The sequence below is a fragment of the Astatotilapia calliptera genome, chromosome 12 (assembly GCF_900246225.1).
Source record: "Astatotilapia calliptera chromosome 12, fAstCal1.2, whole genome shotgun sequence".
NCBI lineage: Eukaryota > Metazoa > Chordata > Actinopteri > Cichliformes > Cichlidae > Astatotilapia > Astatotilapia calliptera.
Window position 1 is genome coordinate 18,083,437 of NC_039313.1, and position 15,818 is coordinate 18,099,254.

The 15,818-nt window shown below is 43.4% G+C and overlaps 1 protein-coding gene across 4 annotated transcripts in view; it reads right to left on the reverse strand.

Moving 5' to 3' along the window:
• emid1 (EMI domain containing 1) overlaps window positions 1-15,818 on the reverse strand; it is a 56,061-nt gene that overhangs the window by 36,179 nt on the left and 4,064 nt on the right. For all 4 annotated transcript variants that reach the window (XM_026186370.1, XM_026186371.1, XM_026186372.1 and 1 more), the window contains 2 exons: window positions 13,529-13,642; window positions 12,583-12,686 (listed from right to left, as the gene is read on the reverse strand). In XM_026186370.1, coding sequence (XP_026042155.1) covers window positions 12,583-12,686; window positions 13,529-13,642 — 218 coding nt within the window. The remainder of the gene's footprint in view (window positions 1-12,582; window positions 12,687-13,528; window positions 13,643-15,818) is intronic.

Sequence of the window (15,818 nt, forward strand, 5' to 3'; positions counted from 1 at the left end):
TGCTGACAGAAGCTGCCTCAGCCTTGACTAAGAACCTCTTGAAAAGCTCCAGCAAACTCAGCTGCGCTTTTGGAACAAATAGCGAATTGGCAGCAGCTCAGGCTAAGGTTGCTGCACTGTCAGGTGCAGCCAGAGGAAAGGAATTCCAGCTTGGCAAAAAAAACTGCTGCTCTGATGGATGAAAGATCCACAGCAATGTTTGTAATTCATCTCCCAGCGTGCCCTCTCCCATCCCCGAGCAGCCCGGGGAGTGTGTGAGGCCTCCATTGCAAATTACACATCCCCAGTGAAAGTATTAGTCTGATGTATCTCTGGCAGGTATCCACGCTGGCCGCAGATTTCAGCCTGACAGCGTAGATGAAGAGGAAACAGGGGAACAAAGGACTGTTAGTAACAAAGAGCGCACTCAATTCTTCCTGGATATCTCAGTCAATCATCCTCCTTAAGGTTGAGGCACTAGTTGGCTTTAATCATTCTTTTGATTTACTGATACTGTGGGACAGAAAGAGATACATTGTACTCCCAAAGCATGGCCAGCGAACTACATAAAGCTCTGAAGTGACTCAGAAACCTAAGACAGAGACTGAATGAGTATGTCAAGATATTTCCTATCACAGTTCCTATCACTGCCTTTTAAGGAACAACACATGCCATTATTCCACCGAAGAGCACAAACACTTCACCCCTCAATTCTCCATCCTTTCACCCCTTCGGCGTCCTTGTGGCTACCCGCCTGCACCCATGGGGTAGTGGTGTGTGGACTGTTAGAGGGTCAGACAGAGCATACAAAAACAAGTCATCCACAAATCTAATTTGATACTTTTTTGTATTTAGTTCAACAACATTATGAAAAGATAAATTACCTCAAAAGAACATTGTGGTTATAGAGAGCATGAATGTTGCTCATCGTGGTTAATGCTCGAGTCTGTTCTTTGTCCTTTTAACAGCACCACAAACAGGCCTTTCCACTTAAGAAAAACTCTCTTTTCCCTCTTCTCCCAATGTCCCTTATAATAGCTTTCCTTCATCTGGCTTAAAAGAACAGTGCCATCCCATTTCTTTGCAAGTGTCAACAAGAGAGGAAGAAAAACACATCCTCTTTTCCGTTCTCTCTCTTGCTGCTTTTTCCTACCTGGCAGCACTCGGGGAAACGTGTCCCACTGGAGCTATGCCATCCTTTCACCAGTAAAGTCATTCTCATTTTACACACTCATCTCTTTCTTCATGATAGAGCGAGGGAATAGATTATCCCCCACCACCACTTCCACTGCCACCATCATGAGCGAGGCCAGTTCAGAGGGAGGGGGTCAGAGCTGAGCTCAGACTTTCAGGACAAACTGTAATTCTCCACTTTGTCTTGGGGTCGAGGACCCATCTGGCTGCAGATTTAGTAACACCGCTTCAATGGAGCTCTGTTTACTTGAGTAGCTCGGTTTACACAGGCAAAGTGAAGGGTTCATATAAAAAGCATTAACTGAGAATAATCCTTTTGGTCTTTTGTAAATACGATGTAATAGTGGGGGATGTCCAAAGAGGGTAACCACTCTGAAAAGGCTCAGAGCGGCCAATCTGTGTACTGGAAGTGGCTCGGTACCAGATCCTCTGAACTAGACAGCCATGGTGTCTGATATCTGATAGCACACAATTTCAGATAGGAACTGAAAGAAGTATCCAGACAATGTATACAAATGAAAAACACACACAGAAACACAATGAGCATCCAAAGAGTGTTCACAGCAGCACTAAACCTTTACTGTTCTCTCTTGTTTTCGTAGTTGTATAACGCGTAAAATGAGAAGCATATGCCATTTGCTAGACATTTTTATCCAAACTACATTATGACCTCAGGCATATTTCAGTATTTGTGGCCCCTGTGAGGCGTGAACCTGAAAGCCAGATTTATAGAGGGGTTACACAGTAAAGCGACAACCTATGAACACAGAATATAAAGAAACATGTAACATATATACTGCACAAAATGAGCGGCAGCTAATAATTGTTTCCATGACTGATTCATCTGGGACTTAATTAATTACGTACGCTATAAAACCTTAAAATATAGTGAAAATATTTGATCGTGTGCTTGTTACAATTTTCCTCCTTCTTTTCCGAGCAATAAAAGCAAAAATGTTGGATTTATTGCCACCAGGAAAGATGAAACCTTTTTCTACTTTCAGGAACAAGCAGGCCGTTTTAATGCAGCCTACACCTTTGGCTGCACCCTGACCTCAAGAACTGAATCTAATTCTGCTTTCACACTTTCTGTTCTTGAAAACAGTTTGTCCATCCAAGTAGGGAAGTAAAGCATGTGTTTTAAAAGGCATGCAGCTTGTTGTAGGTCAGAAGTTCGTGTAAACAGCTTGTTTGTGTGTTGTGTGTTCCTCCCAACAGGTCTACAGATCTTTTAAAGCTCTAAAGATGATGAGGAAAAGATATTTCCCCACTCAAACAGTGCCCTGACCCCAGTGGTGAGGACAGTACATGCTGCGGCCTGTGTGATATCCCAGAAAACAGGGTCGTGTTCTCTGAGATATAGCAGTACCGTACCACTGGGTATTGTACACGGAAACAATAAACAGCACCATGACTATGATCTCACAGATCTATACTTATGTAACTTTGTTTATGCAAACACACATTGCAAAAACTGAACTTTGTCTAGTGAGTCAGGCATATCCGACCATAGACTGTACACAAAGATGGATGTCATTGATATTTTGGCTGTTGCCACTGGAATTTCTTGCAAGGGACAGACCTGACTGAAACGCAGTTTACAGCTGTGAACATTCAAGGAGTGGAGACTGAGATTGAGATTGTATTAGTCTGCAGATACCTGGGTGTCCATCTCAATAACCAGCTAGACCGGCCACAAATACAGATGTGGGATCAATAAAGTCTTTTCTCATCTGGATCCGACTTCTCTGAAATAAAAAAAAATGAGCGCTCAAACAATAGCGCCTTTCCTGGAGCATACCCTGCTGTATCATCCTTTTTTACTCCAATGAGGACCATAAGTTACAAAATATCATCATGTTGTATTTAACAAAACCTAAAAATAACACCTGTTCTTCTAGACATCTGTACCACCTCATCACTGACATCCTTTTCATGCAGTGTTAGGAAGCTACTGAAAGCTACAAAAAAAACAAGATCATCCATAGCAATGATAACATAAACCGAAGTGACAAAAGGCTCAGCGGTCTTCTTTTCTGAAACACACACCTACGTAGCAAAGCCTCTGCTTGCTTTGCTATAATTAAAGTACAATGTACCACACATGTAGTGAAGCTTAAAGTGAATGTTAAATCATATATCCATTTTTAAATCCACATTAACACAGACTACTGTTACAGTTAAATCGTGGTTACGGTTATTTCCCAGTAATTTGATGACTGTCGGGTCTGGCTGCCAGCCAAGCTGTCTCCACAAAACTGACTGGGCGGGGTCTCCCGGGGCCACAGCCGATCACCATCAGGTGACATGGAGCCCTTTAGGAAGAAAACATGGAGGGCAGCCAAGAGAAATAAAAGGGCCATGACATCATCGTATTTCCTTTGTCCTACAGTCAGCGAATGTAGGCGAATGAGCTTAATCTAGCACAGCAGCAGTGATTTACAGCCCCATCATCCCATCCGTCATAAGGCACACATGCAACTGATATACAGAATGTATGTCTGCGGAAACAGATTGAGACAGTCAGCGTGTGTCTGTCCCAAATATATTCAGTGACTCAGTAAGTGCAGCTGTTTTTTATGGGTTTTTTGTTTGTTTTCATGTTTGTTTGACCAGCACTTGACCACATTCATTTTTAGTGGACGTCACGCGCCTGTCTGCACATACGAGCCTCGAAATGTGTCTGAGCTGGAGAGAGCAGGTGGTTTTGATGCCTGTCTGCATGTGTGCAAGGCGTGAGTGTGTGTATGCTGCCAGGCCCTGGCTGCGAGCTCAGCGTGAGCGAGTCAGAGAGCCATAAACACCTGAGGAAGCAGGAACACACAGGCATCCTCTCTCAACTGTATTTATGGTCCCAATTGAGACGGGGGAGAGGGGGAGGGTCATTATGTGCAGCGCCGCTCTGCTCGTGGCAGGGGTCCAACGAAAACACCGGGGCTGTTAAAGCCCCCCTGGATGAGTCCCAGGGGGCAGTGGTGCGGACGGTATGCAGGCCTGGGTTTAAAGGTTCGGGGATACGTCCTGTTGTTAATGAGATCACCCTGCTGGGCCTCTCTGGCTCTGAGCCCCCAGCATCAGTGCCACAACTTCTTACGCTAGCCACAAAAATAGGACTAAATATACTTCCTAAACAAAGTGCACCCAGGAGGTCAATAAGGTAGGTGTGGTCAATTGAACAAGGAGAAGGTCAGCGTAGATTTTCATTCTTTTTACTGAACAAAATATGCAGCTGACTGTAGAGGAGGTGTGGCCTCTTTACAAAACAATACAAAGTGACATGCTCTAAAGTTTAGACAGACCTGTGAATGCATGACTTATGGAAACTTTGCTGCAAGGGACAACTATAGGTTTAGTAAACTGTATGTAAAGTAAGTTTATCTTAAAAAGCACACATCTTTAAACAAAGGCGATTCAGGGTGCTTCACAATATAACAACATTAAAGCCACAGTTTTGCCTTTAAACTCATCCACCTATCCATTTTCCTCATCACTTATCCAGCTTAGGGTTGCAGGGGGGAGTGAAGCGTATCCCAGCTTTCGTAGGGCGAGAGGCTGGGCACAGACTGGATGGATGGCCAGCTCATCACTGCTACATTAAATATGAGCCTGTAGCCTTTAGAGCTGCATATTTGTTCGTGGTTACTCATCCAGGTTTGGATATGTGTGCCTTCTTCAGAATATAATGGATGGCACGTGACCTGCGCTGTAAAGACAGCTTGCCAGCCATCTATAGTTTCACCTTTACATGTCTGATATTTGATATCTAGAGGCAAGTTCTGTAATCCTCTACCTTTTCCTCTCATAACCAGTGAAGTGAGGTAATTTCTTTTTGGTCAAGATGCCTGGCTCCTCGAGGAGAATGCCTGCTCCTCTGTCAGGTCTGACCTCTGAAAGCCAACCAGGCATGTCTCTAATTAGAACAACTGCTGGTGCAGTTCATCCAAACCTCGTCTCTCTCCTCGTCTTCAGTCCAGGACTAATCACAGCCATCAGCACCGCTCTTCTCATCCTCACTGAGCACCGTATCAACCACCATGAGCAAATGGAAATATACGCAGCGACCAGCTCAGAGCAGCGCTCAAAAGTCAGACGGGGGCAATGGCTTTTAAATCCTACGTGTTATTCAAGTGTGCAGCGTTTAGTGGCTACGAAACTGAGCCCGTACCAGAAGGGTTGGAGGGCAAGAGGCCATAAATGATGTCACCGCGGAGGATCTAAGTGATGTGGTGATCTGTTTGTGGTTTAGCAGTCGTGGGAGTGGGAGAATGTTTGGAGGTCTGCACCACAACACTCGAGGTTTTCTTATGTGGCGGTGTTGTAAATGTTTATGAATTTATAACGGTGACAAATGAGGAGCTAGATTATAAGGACTACTGGGAGTGTACGGAAACCGCAGACTGATGCAGCATAAAATACGAATACATCACTTAAAAGCGACTTTTTTATGCCGTGCTTTTATGTTCCTGTGGTCTGGATATCGCTATGCAGGGAGATGAGAGAAGAGCGAGGGGGAGACAAACTGGGTTTTACAGGTTTTACTGAGCGCAGCAAGAAAATGAAAGCGCCAAGTTGTGTGACTAATTTATTGTTGACATTTTCTTGCTCCTGCTTCTTAAACATGAAGGGTTTTTGTTTTCCTTATATAAAAATTAATCAAATATCTGTGGGATAGGTGTTCGGTCACAGAGCAAACGTAATTAAAAACATCATCTTAAGCCTCTTTGATTGATTTCTGACTGTTTCGTTAATGAATTGGTTAATGTAATAATGTTCCTTTAAGATAATAATTACCCATATTATCCATATTTGAGCACCCATACTCAAAATCACCTTATCCCCTTTCACTCTGGAGGCCCTGTTACTGTGATCTGTTATTAAAACTTGACCTGTTTCCATTTTTTAAGCTCACCACATAAAAGGAGCGAATTTCTGGTGCATCACATTTGTTAAGAGTTTCACATTTTTATAATAGGTCTGGTAAAGATTAATGTTTACTGAGTCATACAAAGACAAAGAGACTCCCAGCATGTAAAAACTCTCCCGAGACACCAACATTGTTTATTCTTGGCCTCACATTTCTGACTGTGGGTGTTTCTTCACTTCAGGGAGACGTTTTAAAAATATATTGCTTAGGGGCTTACAGAGTTAAAAAAGATGGACTTTTTTTTATCATAACTTGCAGGCATATTATAAAAAATGGCTTGGAACGCAGATGCCTTGCAAAATCTGCCAGGAAATTAATGAATATAACCCCTAACAGAGAAACTAAAAGCAATATCTGGCAAATACGAAGCTGAATAAAAAGGGACGTCAAATATTCAGGATTTTATGCATTAGTTTACAGATGATTTAAAGCAAGTCCATAACAGTCAGTGAGGGTATCAGCTTTGAGCGTGCTGCAGGCAGCAGTTGGGGCCCTGAACTCATCACAGCTGTATGGAACCAGCAGTATCCCGAGCGTACCTGCTCCATCAATGCTGCCATTGTCTAAGCGCCGACATCAAACGTTTCATTACCTCCTCAGAGCCTACCTAAGCACAGTAGCACAGTGTTATACAGTACCTACATAATTCCACTCTATACCTGCAAGCTGAGAGATGGAGATATGTTGAAGGACGGGGTGGGGGTGTGTGGGGGGGGGTGGCAGACGGGGTTAATGCAGCTTTAATCACATCAGTCGCCAAGAGGATCAGAGATGGAGGCAGAGCCTACACCTCTGCTAGTGAAGAGGATTTAAAAAGGGCAGGATTTTAAAGTTTGGGGAGTTTTTTTCTACACGAGAAAAGCTCTGCTTCCAGTTCACTTGGTCTTATCTCAGCCACGCAAGGAAGAGAGCGTCGTTCTTCTCTCCGCTGCTGACTGTGCGACGCGTCAGGCTGTAAAGTGCCTGCATGTTTGTGGGTCACTCAGTCAGCACAGCGGTCCACTCACACTACCAGGTGAAGGGAAATGCCTCCGCTTTATTGGCGACAGAGGAACATCACAGCTGCTGAGACTTGTGTGTGTGTCTAGTTTGATGCCTTAAAAGTTTTTTTTTCTTTGCACTGCTGACTCGGCCCACTTTATTTCTTTCAGACTGCAGGAAAAACTGTTTTCAATGTACTCCTGAGGGAAGTCTTGGGAAACAATAAATAAATCAGTAAGCAGAAGAGGCATTTCCAGTTCAGGAGCCAGAAACATAAAACTTAACTCAGATTCAAGGCTAAGTAAGTATGAAAGATTCAGTGCAAAAGCTGTGCATCTGCATTTCTTGAAGGTCACTGCCATCTTTCTTTTTTTTAGACTTACCAACAGACACGGGTCGTTAATGCAGCATAAAGTATTAAAATCAAACATGGTTCTTCATGCAGACGGGCTTTCACACAGATAAAACACTTAGATGATTAATATAATGCACAATAAACCCACCTAAAATAATATCCTGCCATTGTGTGCTTGTCTTTTTCGCCTTGTATCGAAACTTTTTTGTACGCAGAGGAAAAAAAAACAACAAGAGCATAGGAATTTATAATTATAATTCTCATGACTATTATTGTTACAGCCTGAAAGCATTTTGTTGTACTGTGTGTGTCTGTGTGTGTGTTCTGAGGGTGGTTTTCATGGGACATTTAAAAAATAATGCTGTAATAATATTATCAAAATTATCAGTGCATATTGCAGTTTAACTACCGAACCCCGCAACTGATTTAACTATAATTTTCTGGATTTTTTTCCCCACAAACCTTGAGCAAATACCAGCACACCGTTACATAAGGAGAAGACAGCATGGAAGGAAAGACAGGCCGGACGTGAGGAAAGAAAAAAGACCTTCCTACTCTGTTTGGTTTTGTTATTTAAGTTGGCTGATTGGTCATTTTTGCAGGTATATATGTGTTTGCTTAAAAGGTATACATGCTCATTAATCAACAGAAAAATAACTGTAAATGAGCCATACTTGTGGGCTAATTTACATCTGGCCAGTTCTTAAAACAGCAACCAAAGAGTTGTTACTATTAATCACATACAGATAATACAAAGCAAGCTAATGATTGTGTTTTTCTTTCTACTTAATCACTTTTATGATAATTCCTCAGAGCCGAGCAGTGTCGGCTGAAAGGGGCTGGATGCCGAATCTCTTCTGGAAGCCTCAGCCCAGTTTGCTTAATGTCAGCTGCTTCCAATTTATGCTCAGCACTTGTGTGCTGGTCATTTACATAACAGCGAATATCAGCTGCTGTGGCCTTTTCTGCACGTTGACTGCAGCCTGCCTCGCTACATTCAAGTGATTCATGCGTCTTTGTAGATCTCATCTGCTGAGTGCATAAACGCTGATGCGGGGGTGACTGACATCAAGTCTGGGATTTTTCTTTTTTTTTGTGAATGAACTGGAGCAAGTAAAGGATAACATGTGTAACACCTGCTAAGGCAAACGCAGGGGATCTCTGCTTGATATGACTTTGATAGCGCTCCACTGTGTGGTCTAGCAGGAGTGGGAGTGTGTGGGGTGATAGTGCTGGTGATGGGGGGGCCTTTTGGTCACCTGCTCTTGCTCAGCCTCCTCCCCTCTGACCTCAGGCTGAAGTCCCTACACTCACAGCTCCAAAAAGCCTGCTGCCATTAAAGCTGCTAATCACAGCAAACAGCTGCATAGAAATCCTCAACGCCTCGCTCTCCCACCCACACGTTGACTCTGGCAGGCAGATAGACGCATACACCGGCGTCCACGCACTCCCACTCTTCCTCTGCTAATGGCAAGCTGCAGCCGACTGATGTTTAAAGCACGGGGTTTAGCGTGCGGGCTTGTGATAAGCCGCCCTGAGCTGTGAAAACACAGATTACATTTCTATGGCTTATTACAAGACAGCGGGCTTCTGCCTCCCAGCCACCTCATAATTGCAACCCAAAAACCACAGCCTCCGCTTGGCTGCGAGATACTGTTTGATGGGGACCCCCGTGGCAGAGCTTTGACAGCCGTGCTAATTCAAGTCTACATTCCCCCATATGCTGTGCTCCTCAGCGGCCTCCCCCCTGCGATAAGCCACAGCTATTTTTCTTTTAAGGCCTTTCCTCAATAAATCAAATCAGGGTCAGTATATCAACGCCTGTCTCTTAGTGTCATTTCCACACTTTTCAGGCTCCATCAAAATTAGCAGATCGAGGCCAAAAGCTCAAAATGTCAATGAATTTTACATCCGTGGCTCCTGAGCGCACAGTCACCCCTCGTGGTATCAGTGCAACACTAGCATTTCAGATAATTATTACATTAGAGCCAGAGCTAATGTAATAATATTACTTTTGAGGGGTAAATTTGATATTCTAATACCACATAATTGCCTCTAAATTGGGTATAATTTTGATATTTGTGCTTGATGTAGCATATGTTGGGATATCCCAACTAAAAACAAGCATTTACTTACTTGGAATGCCAAAGCCAACCAGGCATACATTAAATCCCCGTTTCTGGCAGCCTATGAAAGTGCCTACATCTGTAAATACTTAGTCTTCTTTTTCTTTTTTCTTTCTCAGACTCAATCAGAGATAAAGACCATTGTGTTCCAGACCAAGAAGTAAGACAATATCTCCCAAACCTCACAGAAAACAATTAGGACCCAGTAATTACACCATTGGACCGGTATTCAAGCCAAGTCCTGAGGTTGGGGTGTGGAAGGAAGAAAAAGACAGCAAATGTGAAAGGTGCCTGTCTAATGCAGTGTTATCTTACCCTGCCTGGACTCTGATAGGGTACGTTTGTGTGTCCGTATGGGTGTGATGTAATGCTTTGCTTTTGGAGCCTCCTAATGCGACATGCCAAAAATCCTCATAAGCCTGCTTATGACTCGATGACAGCATGCATGATCTCTTCCCTTAATGAACTCTCATTTATTTGCGCCTGTAGATTTGAACACGCAAAGCCCAAAACTTAATTCGTTATCTTCACTACGGACCAAGCCGTTGATTTATACATGTTGACCTATCAGCTGGCAGGCCAAGGGGTGAGAACAGAGGAACACAAGAGAAAACAACTCTCTCATCCCTATTTAAAGCACAATCATATCGGTCACATTCCTATCAGTGTTTTTTGTACTTTCCTGCATCTCAACCTAAACGTAGCCCCAGCCCCAGAGTCTTTTTGCTTTGGACATTGTTGAGATCTGCAGAAATGCAGACCGTCCTTGGGAGTCAGACATGGCTAGAGGCTTTTTGGGGTGGCCTGGTGGGAAAAGCAGGTTAAAAGCAGGGCAGTAAATGAGCGGATCACACACATTTTCCACAGTCTGTGAAAAGCAGACAAGCAGAGGAGTAAGAGTGATGTATAGCAAATAATAAAATTCCAAAAGTGATCCTTAAAGGTATATACATCCTGGTTGCTCTTTATGCGACTCAAATAAGATCAAAAGTAGTATGTTTGTTTAGAGTTGTTTTTTTAAAGCCTGAGTCTTTCAACTCAGTCCAACTAAAAGTTAAAAAGTGCTCACAGCCATCTGGAAACAGCCGCACGCAGGTATTAACAGCCTGGATTTGAAACGTGCACCTACTGAATTATTAGTGCAGCTTTAACTTCACTTGGCAACACTGTGGCAACAGCTTTAAGCACAATCCGGTCACCAGCTTTGCCCGTGTGGCAGGCTTGCATTTCTCCTTAGAGCGGGCGGACGAGGCAGACGGCAGCGGGGTATCAGGTTCTGTGCTGGCAAGGGGTTCTGCTCACGCGGCAAGAGCAGAACAAAGCACTGGTGGCCCTGGATAGGATCCATGGTGCCGGAGAGTAAAGGCCCTGTGAATGGGACCTGTCACTTCCACTCAGCGCCGCCTGTGATCTGAGCCACCCGGAACGAGGCTCAGATAAGTGGCTAATCCCGACATCCCCGTCGGCTCGACAGCCCCCTACTGCCATGACAACCGGAGGGGAATCTCCTCCAGCAACAACTTAATTGGATAATTTCCTCCCCGTTTCACTGTGTGTTCCTCTGCCTTTGTTGGGTAAAGTCTGCGTTGTCTGACTGTGAATGTGTTTTTTGACTTTGACAGTAGGGAGGGTGTGAAACAAGTGTGATATCCAAGGTGGGATGGTGTGTGCAAGTGCAAGCAAGCAGTCGAAGCCACACTACAGCAGACTAGAGGCCACTTGGAGGTCTGAAAGCACCTGGGAGCAGTCATTAGTTACTACAGTTACTACAACAAATGCATTACCTATTAACTCCCTGTAGAAAATAATTTTCTGCCTACTTCTTAAATTACTTCAACATTATATTACACAGTTATTGTCATGTAATTAATAAAGTAACATTACAGCCCGCTTATACCCCATATCTGCACAAATTCCTCTCCTAATGAGAAAAACATAAACTAGAGCCGGCCGTTTACCATCGCGATGTTCCTTTACTAATCTATGCTCCTCAAAAGAAGACTGCCACTGCTTTGTTTCCCATCTGAACTGAGGTCAAGTGTGTTGTTTTCTGACTTCTGAATGGAGGAACTGTAATGCATTACAACACTGTTGCATACTGTGATCACCAAATTACTTCAAGTGGGAATACTAGCCATTTACTGAGTAAATAAATTGAACAGATTATTTTAAACCCACTTTATTGGACAAGATCAAGTGTTTACCATAATCAGTCTGAAAAAAAAATCATTTTTTCTGTTCACTGAGTTTCAGGTAGAAATTTTCCTTTTTTGTCTCAAAGTATAAGAGAGAAAAACAGCCTCTATTTTCGGCACTACAAAAGGCCATCGCATTAACCCTTTGTGCTGCACGGTCCACTAATTTATGTTACACCCATTCAAGTCCTGGCTCCCAGCATAAAAAGACCACTCCACCCTTCTCCCCAGACTGCAGAAACCTGAGGACGGGTGCCAGGGGAAGTCATTATGAACTAGGAGTGTGTGTGTGTGTGTGTGTGTGTGTGTGTGTGTGTGTGTGTGTGTGTGTGTGTGTGTGTGTGTGTGTGTGTGTGTGTGTGTGTGGGCAGCTACCGTGGTCTAAAAATGTAAACGGCACTTGCATAGCTCTTTTGAGGATAAAAAACTCAGTTCAATCTGCAAAATAAAATTCAAAGTCGCAGTAAAGAAGGAAGCCTTACTGGTGCTGCGACTCTTGGAATGAAGACATAAAAAGTGATTAATAAAGTGGTGGGATGCTGGGGGATCTTATTTCTTAATTTCATTCAAAGAACAGAAGTAGCCTTATGTAAGCCTAATGGAAATCACTCATACAAGCATATTGGAAATGCAGGCTTTAAGACGGCGATGCAAACCAGAGGGACGTGAATGGTGACGAGTCAAAGACTCATAAAGAGGGGGGGGGGGGGCTACTGACACGAGTCAAACTTGTGATCATTTTTCAGTGCAAGATGGCGATTCTGTTCGATTCATTTCCGTCAGCTGTTGTATAACTGAAGTGTGTCTGCGTCCTCTGTCTTCACTCACCTTCTTCACAAGCAGCACCGCTGAATCCCGGGCAGCATTTCCACTCCAGGGAAGTCACAGTGCGGTACACCACTTTATAGGAAGGTCTGACCACGGTCTTGTAGCTGAACAATAAACACAAAATCAAAAGCCGTTACGCACATGGGCACACACACACACACACGTGCGCGCACACACACATAACATTTTTAAAGGAAAATGAAAGGAAATCTCCTCTCTCTGGTAAGGTTAGATATTATCGTGAGGTTTTCAGTCTTTGTATTCGCACAGTCTCAATTAAATGATAAAAAGAAATTTCTAGGCAATGTGTCCCATCAGTAAGTGTCAGATTATATAAAAGCTTTTAGGTTTATCTCAATTAAAAGACAGCATATGGAGCAGCAGCGTGGCATCCTGAACTATGCTAATTATAGGAGAGCTATATGAATACCACTGCTATATATATATATATATATATATATATATATATATATATATATATATATATATGCTATGTATGCTAATATGATTGAACTTAATATGATTTTTAATAGAGCATTAGCTCCAGTAACAAGTTTTAAAGCTAATCCTCTAAGTGATTCAAACAGCATTCAAACAACAACTATTCTGCTATTTTAATCCCAGTATAATTAAAAAACAGAAAATTACACATTACACCAAGCTTTCTGCTTTGATAGCAGGCAACTGTTTTCTTCTTTTTAAAGTTGTAAACATGTGGCTCACTAAAGAGCCATGAGACCCACTCTATGTTTTTCCAAAGTGTTTATATTCCAGGGAACTGGAACAGTTTTGAGCAGAAACTTGCACGTCTTGAATACATTTCATGATGAGAGTTTTTCTACCCAGTTCAGATCATACGGTGCTAAAAATTTTTTGGTTTTTTAATGGTTTCGTAAAAGCATTGTGAAACAGTAGCAGTACTGGTAAGATGCCTCTGCCTTCTCACCTGCCTCCTGCACATCCCTGTGGCCAGGGGCATGTCCGGTACACCCGCTGGAGGATTGTCCCATTCTGCACCTGGCAGGTCACAGTCTTAGTGACCGTATGAGGACACCAGTTCCTGCCGAAAGAAACAGAGTCAGAAATGTAGAATAAAACAACAGCAGGATTTCAACAGTTTGTTATTTTTAGACTCAGTAAAAAGTCTGATTCTTAAACTAAACACAGGAGAACAAATTTCCAAAACACCTTCAAACAAGTGCTGTCACACTAAAAACACTGAGGTCTCCCCGCGGGTTTTCATTCTGTCCTTCCAGCCCCCCCTCAACTCCTTTGTTTGGGAACTTCCTCACCGTGTTCACTCGGTTTTAATCAGCCACAGAGTTTGCAGGACTGGGTTATATTTGCACAGGGGTCTCTCCTCTATCAGTACACATGCATTTGTATGGGACCTTGGAGGAGCGAAAGTCCCTCAGGAGGGGATAAAGACGAAGACAAAGTCTCATACAAAGATGAAGGTATTTAAGCATGGGTTAATGCTGGGTCATGAGTTCACTCCCTTTAATGGAAGGCCTTCATAACTCATTGAGGAGAGCCTGCGATGAGATATCGACGATGCTAAGGTCAGAGGTTGAGATCTGATAGTGAGGATGAGAACGCTCCGCAGCTATTACAGTCAGACGAGTTCGACCTCCAGAAGCAAAATGCGAAATTTTATCAATGTCTCAGTGAGACTGCTTAAAATTAAAGGAAGTGCGATTTATCTGAAGAGACTGTGAGCTAATTGGTTTAGCTTAATCCTCACCGAGAGCTCAGTGTCCCTTTTAAAGGGAGCAGATCTGTTCTTGATAGCACAGGCGCTATGAGAAACATTTTAGAGAAAGCCTTTAGCTTTCTTCTCTCTCTGCTACATATCAGAACAGGAAAAAACACACAACTGTTGGCTTTAATGTGAAGAGACGCTCTCGGGCTGATGAGCGACCACATTATCAGAATGGTTTTATTAAGAATGATGTGTACAGACATCCTCATTACCTTCATGTGGCTGTAAGAGGAGCACGGAAACAATTACTACAGCCTGTGTTTACAACATTATCAATAGATGCATAGGAAGGGAGCTCATGAAACTACACTTTTTTTGTTCTGCTGCCAACGTGTGCAAGAGTGGGTGGGTGTTCCCACCAAAGTCTGTTTGTCAATATGGGAGACCATATGTTTGTGTGCACGAGAGACAGTTTACACTAAAGAAAAACCGCCAAAGGGAGAGGATGCGAAGCAGCCCTGAACCGGCTCCCATTAACCGTTCCCACATGTCGTGGTGGCCACACACACATACCTGAGCCAGAGCGCGGGAGCACCGCTGATAAATGTTTGTCTACAGCTGCAGCGACTTTCCCTTATCACATGACAACGTCTCTTTTATTATTGAGCGTTCTTGATTGTTTCCATTCATGTAGCAAGTATTTAAGCCTGCAGACTGAAAGGATTTTGTATTATTTACCGCATCTGGAAAAAGCAAAGGAACGCAGCAAAACGTAAGACATTATTTGAATTAATCATAAGTAAAGCGGGGAAAGGAATTCTTCCGCCACATGTTATTCAAACACAGGCCCACCCTTCGTGTATCATAGCGTATCCATCAGCCATACATCTACTAGAATGACGGTGGATCTGTATGATTACCCTATGATTGCTTTCCCTGGTCCAGAAAAAATTGCTCTAATCACTGGTGGAAAATTTCAGACACTGAAGAAGCTGTGGTCAGGTAGAGCTGGGAGGAAGGGGGAGGGGATGAGGGGGTAGTAAACCCAACTCCTCCCCACCACTTATCTGCCAGACCCGACAGATAAACATCTGAGTTTCCCAGGCCGAGAAGAGGCTTCACCTGGGAACGGACAAGAGTCTCACCAGGGGGTACGAGGAGGGAAGGGGGCGCTGGATTTTATGGTCTCCCTGTCTCTTTGCATTGCTCTTATGCAATTACCGAGGAGGAAATGCCGACCCTTCTTCCTTAAATGAGTGAAAGAACAAAAGCAGCCGATTCATATAATATATAATAAGTGCGATGCAGCAAGACAAACACTTCCACTACAGCAAGCAGATTTGGGGAGGCCTAACAATAACTGTGTTATTATCTATGCATATGAGGGACGCAGGCTCTAAGTGCATTTAGTCTTTCAATCTCAAATGCTTTGTAGTCAACACCTTCCGCTTACTGGAGGCACCCTTGTTCTATGAAGTGTGAAACCCACCAGCACCATGCTGTTTCATTGGCAAAAACACCAAGCAGGCCCTCA